This window comes from Ceratotherium simum, chromosome 5 (assembly GCF_057802395.1).
Source record: "Ceratotherium simum simum isolate JZ-2026a chromosome 5, ASM5780239v1, whole genome shotgun sequence".
NCBI classification, from domain to species: Eukaryota; Metazoa; Chordata; class Mammalia; order Perissodactyla; family Rhinocerotidae; genus Ceratotherium; species Ceratotherium simum.
In genome coordinates this window covers 4292822-4304780 of record NC_141904.1, presented here as the reverse complement: position 1 = coordinate 4304780, position 11959 = coordinate 4292822, and the positions used below count along the sequence as shown (strand labels likewise).

The 11959-nt window shown below is 46.3% G+C and overlaps 1 protein-coding gene across 1 annotated transcript in view; it reads right to left on the bottom strand.

Moving 5' to 3' along the window:
- Positions 1–4333: 4333 nt before the first annotated feature.
- MINDY4B (MINDY family member 4B) overlaps positions 4334–11959 on the bottom strand; it is a 34429-nt gene continuing 26803 nt past the window's right edge. The window contains exons 11-12 of the mRNA XM_087431706.1: positions 7504–7684; positions 4334–4476 (exon numbers count right to left, since the gene is read on the bottom strand). Coding sequence (XP_087287832.1) covers positions 4334–4476; positions 7504–7684 — 324 coding nt within the window. The remainder of the gene's footprint in view (positions 4477–7503; positions 7685–11959) is intronic.

The following is an 11959-nucleotide window of genomic DNA, read 5'->3' as shown; positions in this document are numbered from 1 at the left end:
GAGCACCACCTTGTGGATAGTATTGAGAAGTCTTTTTAATCGAGTTTAATAACGGAAAAAAAAAAGACACAAAGTTCTCCAGAAGGTTTACCATTTACCAGCCACACCAAGTCCTGCTTGGAAGGAGAGGGGATATGAATACATTCACCAGAATTAAAGCTAAACTGGCTATCCTGAAAATAACTGGCTGGATTTATTCAAACTTGATCTCTGGTTGATTTTAGCATAAGAATTGTTGACTGAAAACACCTCTTAGTTAGATATCACCTGACCGCCACCTCCTCTGTCTCTGTCTGCTCCTTTCTGGGCTCATCGTCGCTTACTTGACTTCTGACACTGGGATTCCTTAGGGCTCAGTTTTAGGCCCAACTCGCTTCTTGCCTCATACTCTCCCTAGGCAATTTTATTCCAGACCATCATGTTACTTACCATCCATGCCTCCCATCTGTCTGGTCCAAACCTCTCCTCTGAGTTCCCGATCATTATTTCTAATCTGCCATTGTACCTCTCCACCTGAATGTTTTGTGTCTGAGACTGAACCTGTGATTTCCTCCCTCCAAATCTGCTGTTCTTCCAGTGTTTCCAAATTCAGTGACGGCACAACCTTCAACACAGGCTTCAAACCAGACTCTTGGAAGTCACTCCTCCTCTCCTCATGCCCCTCGTCTGCAATCAGTCTCTTGCCCTTGTCTATTTTACCTGCCGAGTGGCGTCTCCCGAGTGGCCTGCCTTGGTCTACCTCTATTGCCACCACTCTGCTCTGGTCATCTTTGCCCAGACCACTGCTATAGCTTCTAACTAGTCTCTGTGTCCGCCTGGTGTCTCTCTAATCCACTCTCCACACAGAGGCCTTTTCTCAAAATGCCAGCCTCACCAGGCCACTTAAAAGCTTTCCAGGTTGCCCAGGCCTCCTCGGCTATGATGCCCTGTGGTGGTTCTGACCTGCCCTCCAGCTGTTTCCCAGCCTCTCCGCCTGCTCTCTGCACTGCGGCCTTCCAGCTTCCCGTGTCCTCATGCACAGTCTCCACAGGGTCCACCCCTGCTGTCCCTCGTGCTCCCCCAGTTATCTCCACTCAGCCCTCCTGCCTCCGCTGGACCGTCTGCCCCTCAGAGGCGCCTTCTCCCGATCTTCCAGGCCTTCAGTACGAGATACGACGCAGAAACCCCTTCCCTCTCCTCGCTTGTCTCGGTTTTCACGTTCACACTCATTAGAGTGGTTTTTGACTCCCGCATCTCCTCGGGAGAGCGGGTCCCTGAGAGAAGAGCGCGTGGCTACCTCCCTCCCTGCGCCTCCCCGGCCCCCAGCGCGGAGCCCAGCACACAGCACACGGGAGAGGTGCACAGGCCTGCCTGAAGGAAGGGTGAACAGCTGTGTCTCTGAGGCCCACACCAGGCGGATACACAGTCAACAGTTTACATCACTCGCGTGTAAATAAAGTCAGGTCCCGTGTGACTGAGGGTACCTGTGACCTGGACAGCGCGGTGCCAGACCCAGCTGGCCTGCGGGGGAGGGAATCTCAGACCCTGGCCACACCTGGTCTTGTGACGGTGGCGAGCAGATGCTTGAAAAAACAATGCACACATCTTCTCTAAGAACAAACAATAATTTTGAGGGACACACCAGTCCAAGTCGATATTTGAGAAAAATAAATGATTTGCCATCACTTCAAGGGCCTGGTCCCACTATTCAGAAAAATTATGAACTCCACCTTCAAGCAAATAGCTTTCTCCTGCCTTATGTCTGAGAAGCTGAAAGGACAATTAAAGTCGTTTTTCTAAAAATACAAAGTTCAAAGGTGAACTGATGGTCCTGGGAAGTTTCTAGCTACTTTTAAATAACTTGATTCTACCTTAAAAAAAAAATTCAAGTATTACTGGATGCCCTGTTTGTAAGACAAAACTCATTTTCACTGAACATTGACACACAAAGTGATTAATACCTTTATATATAAAAATTATTATACTTTTGTATATCCAACAGAGGTACTTAATCTTTCCTCTATTATTTTACTCATTTATAGATTTGTTCTAGGAATAATTTAAAACCGATTACAGCAACATATAAAATACGGCGAAATAAGAAATTATAAATAAATTAAATATTCAAAGGAAAAATAGAGTAGGGACAGAAAATAGATTCAGACATGAGGCCAATTAAAAAATGCCTTTTGTAAGGACTGATACACTCCCAGGCAGTGCTGCTGGCCATCTACACAGCAGTCATCCTGCCCTTCTTCCTTCTAAACACAGAGCCCAGTGCTGCTGGCTGCCTACACAGCGGTCATCCTGCCCTTCCTCCTTCTAAACTCAGAGTCCAGTGCTGCTGGCCGTCTACACTGAGGTCATCCTGCCCTTCTTCTTTCTACACACAGAGCCCAGTGCTGCTGGCCGTCTACACAGCATTCATCCTGCCCTTCTTCCTCCTGCACACAGAGCCCAGTGGTGCTGGCTGTCTACACTGTGGTCATCCTGCCCTTTCTTCTACACACAGAGCCCAGCACTGCTGGCCATCTACACCGCAGTCATCCTACCCTTCTTTCTTCTACACACAGAGCCTAGCGCTGCTGGCCGTCTACACCGCAGTCATCCTGCCCTTCTTCCTTGTACACACAGAACCCAGTGCTGCGGGCCGTCTACGCCGCAGTCATCCTGCCCTTCTTCCTTGTACACACAGAGCCCAGTGCTGCTGGCCGTCTACACCACAGTCATCCTGCCCTTCTTCCTTCCACACATAGAACCCAGTGCTGCTGGCAGCCTACACAGCAGTCATCCTGCCCTTCTTCCTTCTACACACAGAGCCCTGATTTTATCTGATATCAGGTGTCCTGTGCTCGGTCCTAGAGGATGAACCGCACTTGATCTGAGAGCGTCGTGCACCCGCAGCTGGACCGCTCTTGTTAGAAGGGCCTGTCCACACTGTGTGAGACACGTGTGGTGAGAGCTCTCACTTGTGGGTGAGAGCGTTCTCCCTGATGCACCTGCTGTGGTTTCTCCTTGGTCTCTAAGCTTTCCAGCAGTCCACTCCAGAAGGGATATTTAGTTAGAATAACTCAGTGTACAGAAGACAAAAGCAGGCCTGCACCTCACCTCAGAAAAGCACAGTCTGGCTAAGGCTAAGGCCAGCTGAGACGCGAGTCTGCGGGGATCCACTCTTTTGTCCGACGCATTTAAAATCCTGAATGAAAACAGCCAATGATAAAGATACTGCAGTCAGCAATGAAAGCCAAATTGGCTTTCTCTTTTGACGTAATTTATTATTCACCTTGAAGTTTCATTTTCTACATGCTCCTTAAGTTTAAACATTATTCTTTGAGCCAAATGAAAATGCATTTAACAAATTAATTTGGACAATGGGTGCAGAAAAGTTGTTCTTTGCAAACCAACCTTTGGCTTGTGAATGCAAAGCCCTAAGTCAATGAGTTGGCAGAGCAGTGGGGTCGATAGGAAAAAGGTCCAGATGGTTCCCATGTACTTCTATAGAATATGTGCCTACTCTGTATTTCTGCAGAAAAAATGTAGGCCTTCAACAGGACAGGGAAAGATCATATTCTGAAAAGAGTCATTTTTCCCTTCGAACAATGACATAAGAAGAGATTTTATTTTTATATATAATTTTATTTTGTCTAGGAATGAGACCTCTTTCTCAGCTTATCTATTTGTCCGTCTGTGTATTTATATTCAACTTATAAAGAAAAGAAACAAACCTGGCACTGAGAGAAGGAATGTTTCCTTCTACGTGCTCGCCTGGACGACTTGGACCCATGAGTCCACTACTGAAGCTGCCAGCCACCAGGAACAGCCCCCCTCAAGCTCAAAGAAGCCCATTGCCTATTTTAATGCCAAGAACTTGCTTACAGGGCACGTGGCATGTGATCTTGGGAAGGAATGCTCTCCACAGCAGGAGTCTTGGAGAGGACCCCGTTCTCACCATAACTGAAGGTCTGATGCACTACCTATGACCTCATCCCCGAAGGAAAGCCCACTGCCTGCTTTCATAATCCTTGGGAAGAATCTCACTAAGAAAAGACTAATGTGGAAATAACATGCCGGAAAGAGACTTCGTTTTCCCTTTTGAATAAAATGAAGGAACCAGTCTCTGTGAGTACAGAGGAGCCACCGTGCAGACCCTATTGGAAGGGCTTGTGTTTCTCCTACAGCACTGATAGCAGCTGCAGAGGGCTTAACAGACACAAAAAATGAAAAAAATTGCTAATGGGGTTTTTCAGTGGGGCTCGTGAATGGGGAATGTAGAAGTGAAACGGTCTCCCCTGAATCAGGCTTTGTGCCCCAGCAGTTCTACCCCCCGAATTCTGTGCACATCCTGGCTTTCTCTTCAGAAAAAGGGGACAGTTCCGTTCCAGTTGACGGTGGCCTCTCTCCACTTGGTTCTGATGGCCATCTCCACTGGAGAAAACCTTCTTCCTGTTCTGTGTTCATCTTCACGTTGGACCCTTTCCCAGTGATGGGAGTGAGTATCTGAGGGAGGAACAGCTGGCATTTAGACCCAGCCTTGGTACACCATTCCAGAGCAAGCCAGGAAGCGAGGGAAAAAGCATGAGTGGGGGCCGGCCTGGTGGTGCAGCGGTGAAGTTCACATGTTCTGCTTCTGCGGCCCAGAATTCACAGGTTCGGATCCCAGGCACCGACAAATGCACCACTTGTCAAACCATGCTGTGGCAGAGTCCCATATAAAGTAGAGGAAGATGGGCACGGTTGTTAGCCCAGGGCCAGTCTTCCTCAGCAAAAAGAGGAGGATTGGCAGATGTTAGCTCAGGGCTAGTATTCCTCACACACACACAAAAAAAAACCATGAGTAGGGGCCAGCCCAGTGGCGCAAGCGGTTAAGTGCTTGTGCTCCACTGTGGCGGCCCGAGGTTCGCCGGTTTGGATCCCGGGCATGCACGGATGCACTGCTTGGCAAGCCATGCTGTGGTGGCGTCCCATATAAACTGGAGGAAGATGGGCACAGATGTTAGCACAGGGCCAATCTTCCTCGGCAAAAAAGAGGAGGATTGGTACATGTTAGCACAGGGCTGATCTCCTCACACACACACACAAAAGAAAACCATGAGTGGGCAGGAGGTGGGCTCAGCAAACTGTGTTCCTACAACTGGTTAAGCAGAGGGGGAGTCCCATAGATGGAAATGCCACATACAAAACAAGTCTGTGGAAACCTGGGTTGTTACCACATGAATATTGGAACAGAATATTGATAAGTCACGTAATGCTCATTCCAGCATGACAATGTGACACAGAGTGTGACACATAGAGCCGGGTGTAGGTCACCAGATGTTATCAGGAAAAACAGAAAAAGGGAGACCTCACCACTTCTCAAGTCTTCTGAGAGTATATTTGCATTTTTGGGTGTCATAAATAAATGACAAGCAATAGGATATATTGGAGCATGTGAGGAAGCCATTTGGTGTAAAACTAACTCGGCCTGACCTTGTTTTTCCAAAAAGGGCCTGTGGCCTTCGAACATTCATTGTAGAACTGCTTTAAGCAATTAACATGTTCCAAAGAGAAGAACAAATGCCCTTGAGATAAGGATACAACTTCCCCCACATTAGCATTTCCTTAAGGATAACCATTTCTCCCTAGGCTAGGATTTGGTTGCTGCACTCCTCCTGTGACCACCCAACTTGAAACAACAGACCTGCTACCTGCCACGCCCATCGAGACAGCAGACCTACTACCCACTGTGTCCATCAATAGCTATGCTGACAGGGCAATCTGACAGGGTGCTCTTGTGACTATTGTCATTGTGACATTGCAGTCATCTGTGACACATGCTCTTTGATGATATACAACCGCTCTGTACACCCCACTTCTTTGGTGTCCTTCCTTCCTTGGGGAAGGAAGGCCCTGGGCTATATGGTCCTCAAAAGTTGGCTCATAATAAACTCACCCCAATTTTGATTTGTAGATTGATTATGGATTATTTGCGTTGACAGGGGGAAGGCGAGGCATTCTAGTGAGGTAGTCAAGAGCTGGGTTCAAGGTCCACGTTTGTCTCATACAAGCCAGGTGACATTTGAGAAAGTACTTACCATCTCTCAGCTTCATTTATTCAACTAGTAACTACAGATTGGCACCTGGACTTCCCCTCTATAAAAATGGATATCATAGTATCTACATCATATGATTGTGGGGAGAATCTAATGTGATAATGTAGGTAGAGCTTTCAACTCAGTGCCCGGAACAGAATGCTCATGATGCATGTGAGCTAATAAAAGAATGATGCTTTCCTCAAAGAGGAGAGTACAAGTGATAATATATTTTGAGGAACATATTGTTGGTGTCCCACTAAATTAAATGGGTTAATATATATTTCTCATAATTAAAGAAAAAGAATCCAGAGCTGCACAGATAAAACAGTAGCTAAGATACTTTTCCAAATTTAGTCATAATAATGAAAAGTTGCTTAAGGCTGTGATGCTAAATGCAAAGAATCAGACATCAAATCAACAATGCTCCATCAATGGAGCCGGAGACAGACTCCCAGTCTCATCACGTTTATTTCTTTGTTCAAAGGGCTAGTGTTTAAAGATATCTTAAGGTTAATCTTTTTTCCTCACGTGTCTAAAAAAACATGGTTGTGGGCTGTCCCTGTGGCTTAGCGGTTAAGTGCGCGCACTCCCCTACTGGCGGCCCGGGTTCAGATCCCGGGCGCGCACCGATGCACAGCTTCTCCGGCCATGCTGGGCCGCATCCCACATACAGCAACTAGAAGGATGTGCAACTATGACATACAACTATCTACTGGGGCTTTGGGGGGGAAAAAAGGGGAGGATTAGCTCAGAGCTGGTCTTCCTCAGCAAAAAGAGGAGGATTAGCATGAATGTTAGCTCAGGGCTGATCTTCCTCACAAAGAAAAACATGGTTGTACTGGAAATGAAGTGACCCGTGTGGTTGTCTGCTTCTCTCATGGACGGGGACCGCCTGAGGTTTGTGGGGGCTGTGCCTTCATTACTGGTGCCTTCCTAGCGTCTGCACAGTGTCTGGCACGGGGTAGCCCCTCAAAAATGCTGTCTGAACAAATCTGAACAGAAATGCACTATCAGTTTAGTTACTTATGTCACTGGATGATCGATCATTTGATGTTTGGTTTGTGGGACAGAATTGGCCAATTGGATTCCCCCATCCCTTTGTTTTTCCAGTTCTTTCCTCAGGCATTAAACACCTCAAGCTCCAAGATAAAAGACCCTGGGGGAGGCTTTTGGCAATCTGATCTTCAGCGTTTGTTTTTTCTCTCACCTAACAGCTGTTTGTTCCTCTGCACCACTTCTAACCCCCCTGCTCCTGTTTAACGCAGGTTCAGAATTCCTCCATTACAGTGCCCGGGTTACACCCATAGGATTCATGCCTGGGTTTCCTTTCAGAAACCAAGCCTAAGCATTTTCCTGCAGAGCCAGCATGAACGTCTACACGGCTGTTAAACACCAGCAGCCCTGTCTCTCTGAGCACATTAAGGCACACAGCGTGGGAGTCTGACGTGCTCACCTATGGTCAGACGTGCAGGCTTCTTCTGCCAGGGCTGGCCACTGTAGAAGTGCAGATCAAAGAGACGCTCCATTTTCCAGTCTGATAAGAGCTGCCTGTTTGTGCTAAAAAGGATGCTGCAATTTTCATTGATGTTGCACAGCCAAATAGGTAATTTGGGAGTCTTCAGCATGCTGCCCACCTGGAAGGGGACAGAGGGATGCACATGAATATATAGATTTTGCCACATTGCAACAGATGCCAACACATCTTCGTGGTCAGAAAGCATCTCTGAGGCTTCTCGTTGGCTTGTAGCTGCTCAGGGCACCGTGCATGGAGGAAGATTTGAAACGAAGTCTTCGTCGTGAATGAACTTATGCTTGTGAATGGTGTGGTGTGGGGGCGATACTGCAGTTTTTCTCTTAATGGATTTTATTTAAAAAAATTGGGGGCGTGGTTTCATGGAGGAAGTGGAATCACCTTCATTTGGTTTTGAAATGAGGTCAAGAATAAAGAGAGAAAGTGAAATACAGTGTAGGGGCGGAATAAGAACTTCCCTCTGTTTTTCTCATCGACTCGTGTATTTACTCCTGTTCCCAAGATAGGACAATATTTCCTTCAGCAGGTGGTCAGACTTCTGGCAACTCTAACCATTTAGAATATAGGAAAAAAAGAATATTTAGAATACAGAAAGAATATTTTGAATATAGAAAAAAGCTTCTGGGAAATGAGGGTAACAGACACACACACACATATATATGCATATGTACATGTTAACATGTAGATCAATTGTGAAAATGTACCTAAAGCTGAGTGTATCAGTTTAATATTACATATAACATTAGGTTTACAGTTTTAACCAGCTTGATATGTGTTTTTTCCAGGCAACTGTCAATTCGGCCTTGAATTCTTGTAGCTAGTGAATTAGATTCACAGACGCACCCGTCTGGGAGGCCCTGCAGGTCCTGTGTGCAGGTTCTGCACACTTCAGTCGCCCCTGAGGGTGTTCCTGTATTACAACACATTTCTATTAGTGATACCCACCACTTTGTTTAAGGAGTCAGGGAAGTGCATATTTTTTAAAAGGATTGCCATCAAAACTCATGAACGTTAAAAACAATTTTTTTCTACCTAAAGAGATAAATATGGGCTACATGGAAAAACCCACTATTCCCACGTGCCGGGGACAGCCACTGGACCCCCAGCCTCTGCATGTCTTCCCATAACTGAAGGATCCAGTTCTGTTTTTTTCCTTCACAGTCTTCAGAGTTGTACTATGTGTTCAGGAACAAAATCTGTTTTATGGAAAATCCAGCTTTGAAAAATTATCATGTGTTTCATAAACCCAAGTACTAAAGGCTAATAACTTGACATTTTGATTTCTCAATAGTTCTATTCAAATCTCTCCATTTTTCTGTAGTTTAAATTCTTCAGTTGTGGGTGGGTGAGTGAATCAGAGATACTTTTGTCTAAGCTTTTCACTTTTAGCTACCACAGAAAAATTACATTACTGTGTTTTAAAAAATGACCTCAGGGGCCGGCTCTGTGGCGTAGCAGTTAAGTGCGCGTGCTCCTCTGCTGGCAGCCTGGGTTCGGATCCCAGGCAAGCACCGATGCACCGCTTGTCAGGCCATGTTGTGGCGGCGTCCCACATAAAGTGGAGGAAGATGGGCACGGATGTTAGCTCAGGGCCAGTCTTCCTCAGTAAAAAGAGGAGGATTGGCATGGATGTTAGCTCGGGGCTGATCTTCCTCACCAAAAAAAAAAAAAATGACCTCAGTTTTAGCTGATCATTAATAAAGGGTGTAAGCCTCACTTCCCAATCTGGACATGCTTGTAATGGGGCAGGATTTGCTCATCTGCTCACACGAGAATCAGCTCCTCTGCGCTGAGTATGACATGAACATCTCACATATCAGACACGGGGCACCTGCCCACTGGCTACATCGGAAATGAAACACAGAGGACGTGCCACTGAAGTAGCCCTGTTTTCTACCCTTCAGAACCCACCTCCAAGTTCCAAATAACATTGTAGCCGTTCTTTTGTTATAAAATAAGCGCTTTCTTTCTTCTTGCAATGGCACCTTCTGGTCTGAGGTTATGTGCATCAAAACATAATTGGCAGGACATGGAATTGTTAAGGTGGAAAATTTGGATAAACTAGGAAATTGAGGGCTGTTTGTGATAAAATGCCACTCCATTTGTACTTCAGGTAGATATCCTGGCTGATTTTAAACCAACGAAAGTTCCTGTAAGTTAGGTCTGAGTGGATGTAATAGAATATAGACATTTATGATACTGTTGCACAGAGTCCTTGTAATGTAGGCGGAATGCGACTGGCACTCAGATGAACATACTCTGCAAGGTGCTGGCACCACACCTTTGTTATTTTATGTAACAATGCAGCAGTTTTCTTTCCTGAAGTCAGCTACTCAAGATTTTGTTAGAGCAGGAGGAAAGTGAAGTAGCCATAAATGCCACAATCTCCAACCCCAAAGGGACCATGCAGAGACCCTGCCCCAAGCAGGCAGAGCCCCGCCCGCCTTGAGAGATTCTGGCAAAAAGGAAAACACCATGCGCGACTGTCACAGCATTTGGGGCTTACTCTGAGAGGTGAGAACACACCTGGTTTAAAGTGAGTCCCACAGAAACCAGGCAAAGCCTCTCCCCAATCGAATCCAGCCAAAGATTACGCCCCTGTCTTTTCATGGCACGCCACAGAATCTGTGTGCCTGAAATTTTCAGTTAAGAATTTGCTTTTGAGTAGACAGTTTATCAGCTAACCCCCCAAAGCAGGATTCTAAATATGTGTTATTGGTGAGATTCCACCCATGCAGAATTTGTGCATGTTGCCTCGTGTTGCCATGGTAAAAAGGAAATTAAATTGTGATACAGTGGTGCTATAAATAACATACATTTCTCCTTAAGTTCACCTCTTGTGTAATGAGCCCAGTGGTTTCAGCTTTACATGCAGCCATCAAGCCTTTCATGACATGTGTCATTTAAGCCAATGTAAAATTGTAAGGACAGGAAGAAGGATAGACAGACTCTAAACACTAGAGGGCAAGGACTGAGTCCATGTAATTCTTTTTTACACCATTTAGAACAATGGCACTTAGAATGTGCCTCTGCGTAATGAGCTTGATATCGCAAATCCCAAGGCCCCAGTCTGGTAATCTGAATGGGAGAAAGGTATTGGAAATGGTGTGCCTTCTTCGCTGATTCCTGGGGACAATTTGAGTGCATAACTGTTAATGGTCTGGCTCTTGTCTCTGCCACCTGGAACCCAGAGCTGCTGTAACTTCTCTCGGTGAGTTTGCAGGTATGTTGTGTCTGCGGGGCGCTATCTCAGCGACTCGTGGTGGAGGGAAGCGGGTGGAGCTTCACGTGGGACTTTCCTGGTTGGATTTCTTCCCATCAGAGTCTTCAAAGGGAAATGTAAAGGGGGAGGGGGTACGGCTGGGTGCCATACAGAGCACACCACCCGCACAGAGTGGTGTGCTCTGCTGGGGCTGCCAGAAGAGTAATTCCAGCAAGACCTGAATGGCTTCAGTCCTTTCTAAAAAGCAGAGTTGATTTTCCTTCTCGGTGGCAGGTGCGAAGATAATGTGAACCTCCCAAGGCTTTCCAGATGGTGTTAGACTCAAACTGCTTTATGTTCTCACTTAGGTATTGGAACCTCACACTCAAACCTGTACCTTCAAATAGAAAAGTGATGGGAGGCTTCACAACAGAGCCCCAGCTTGTGCGGAGCCGGCTGAGTTCCGCCGGAACCGTCAGTCTGGCAGGCTCTGGGGGGCTTGCCATGTCATCTAATGAGAGTGCCATCTTTTATTTTTTTAAATCTCACCCACTGGGCTGTGACATTGGGACTGAAAGACATGTGTTTTTGCAATCTCTGCAGTTTTATCGCAGAGTAAGAAGAGATTACCTCGGGAAGACAGATGCGGCGTTACCAGATGGGTTTCACCTCGACAGCAGAGTCTAACTGTCAGGCAGCGTGTTGGTTTTCTTGTGAACTCAGAAACCTTTCTTATATTAGGTTTTTATTGTCAGTGCATATATATATGCTCCCGATTTATAGCACCCACTCTGGGCAGGAGGCACTAAATACCCTTAAAGTGCTTATAATATACCCATATACATGGGTCCTTTATGGAGTCTCCACGCTTCAGAGCAGAAAGGAAGGGGAGTGACTGTGGGGCCTTCAACCCAGTGAGACTTAGAGCACTGTTCTAGAATCATATGTGGTTCTCTCTTGAGCAAACCTGCTCTGCAGGGTGTTTCAGTTCTAGAATAGAATATTGCAAGATAGTAGACTTTCAGATACACCACGGTCAGACGGATGTTCTGGTTAGCACGTCTCTAAGTACTGTGAGCCCATCCTCCCAGCATACGCCTGACAGAGGCGGTCTGCCAAACCAGCAGGTGAAGGGGGTGGACACTTCAGAGAGTGTGCCCCAAGAACCTGCAGTTC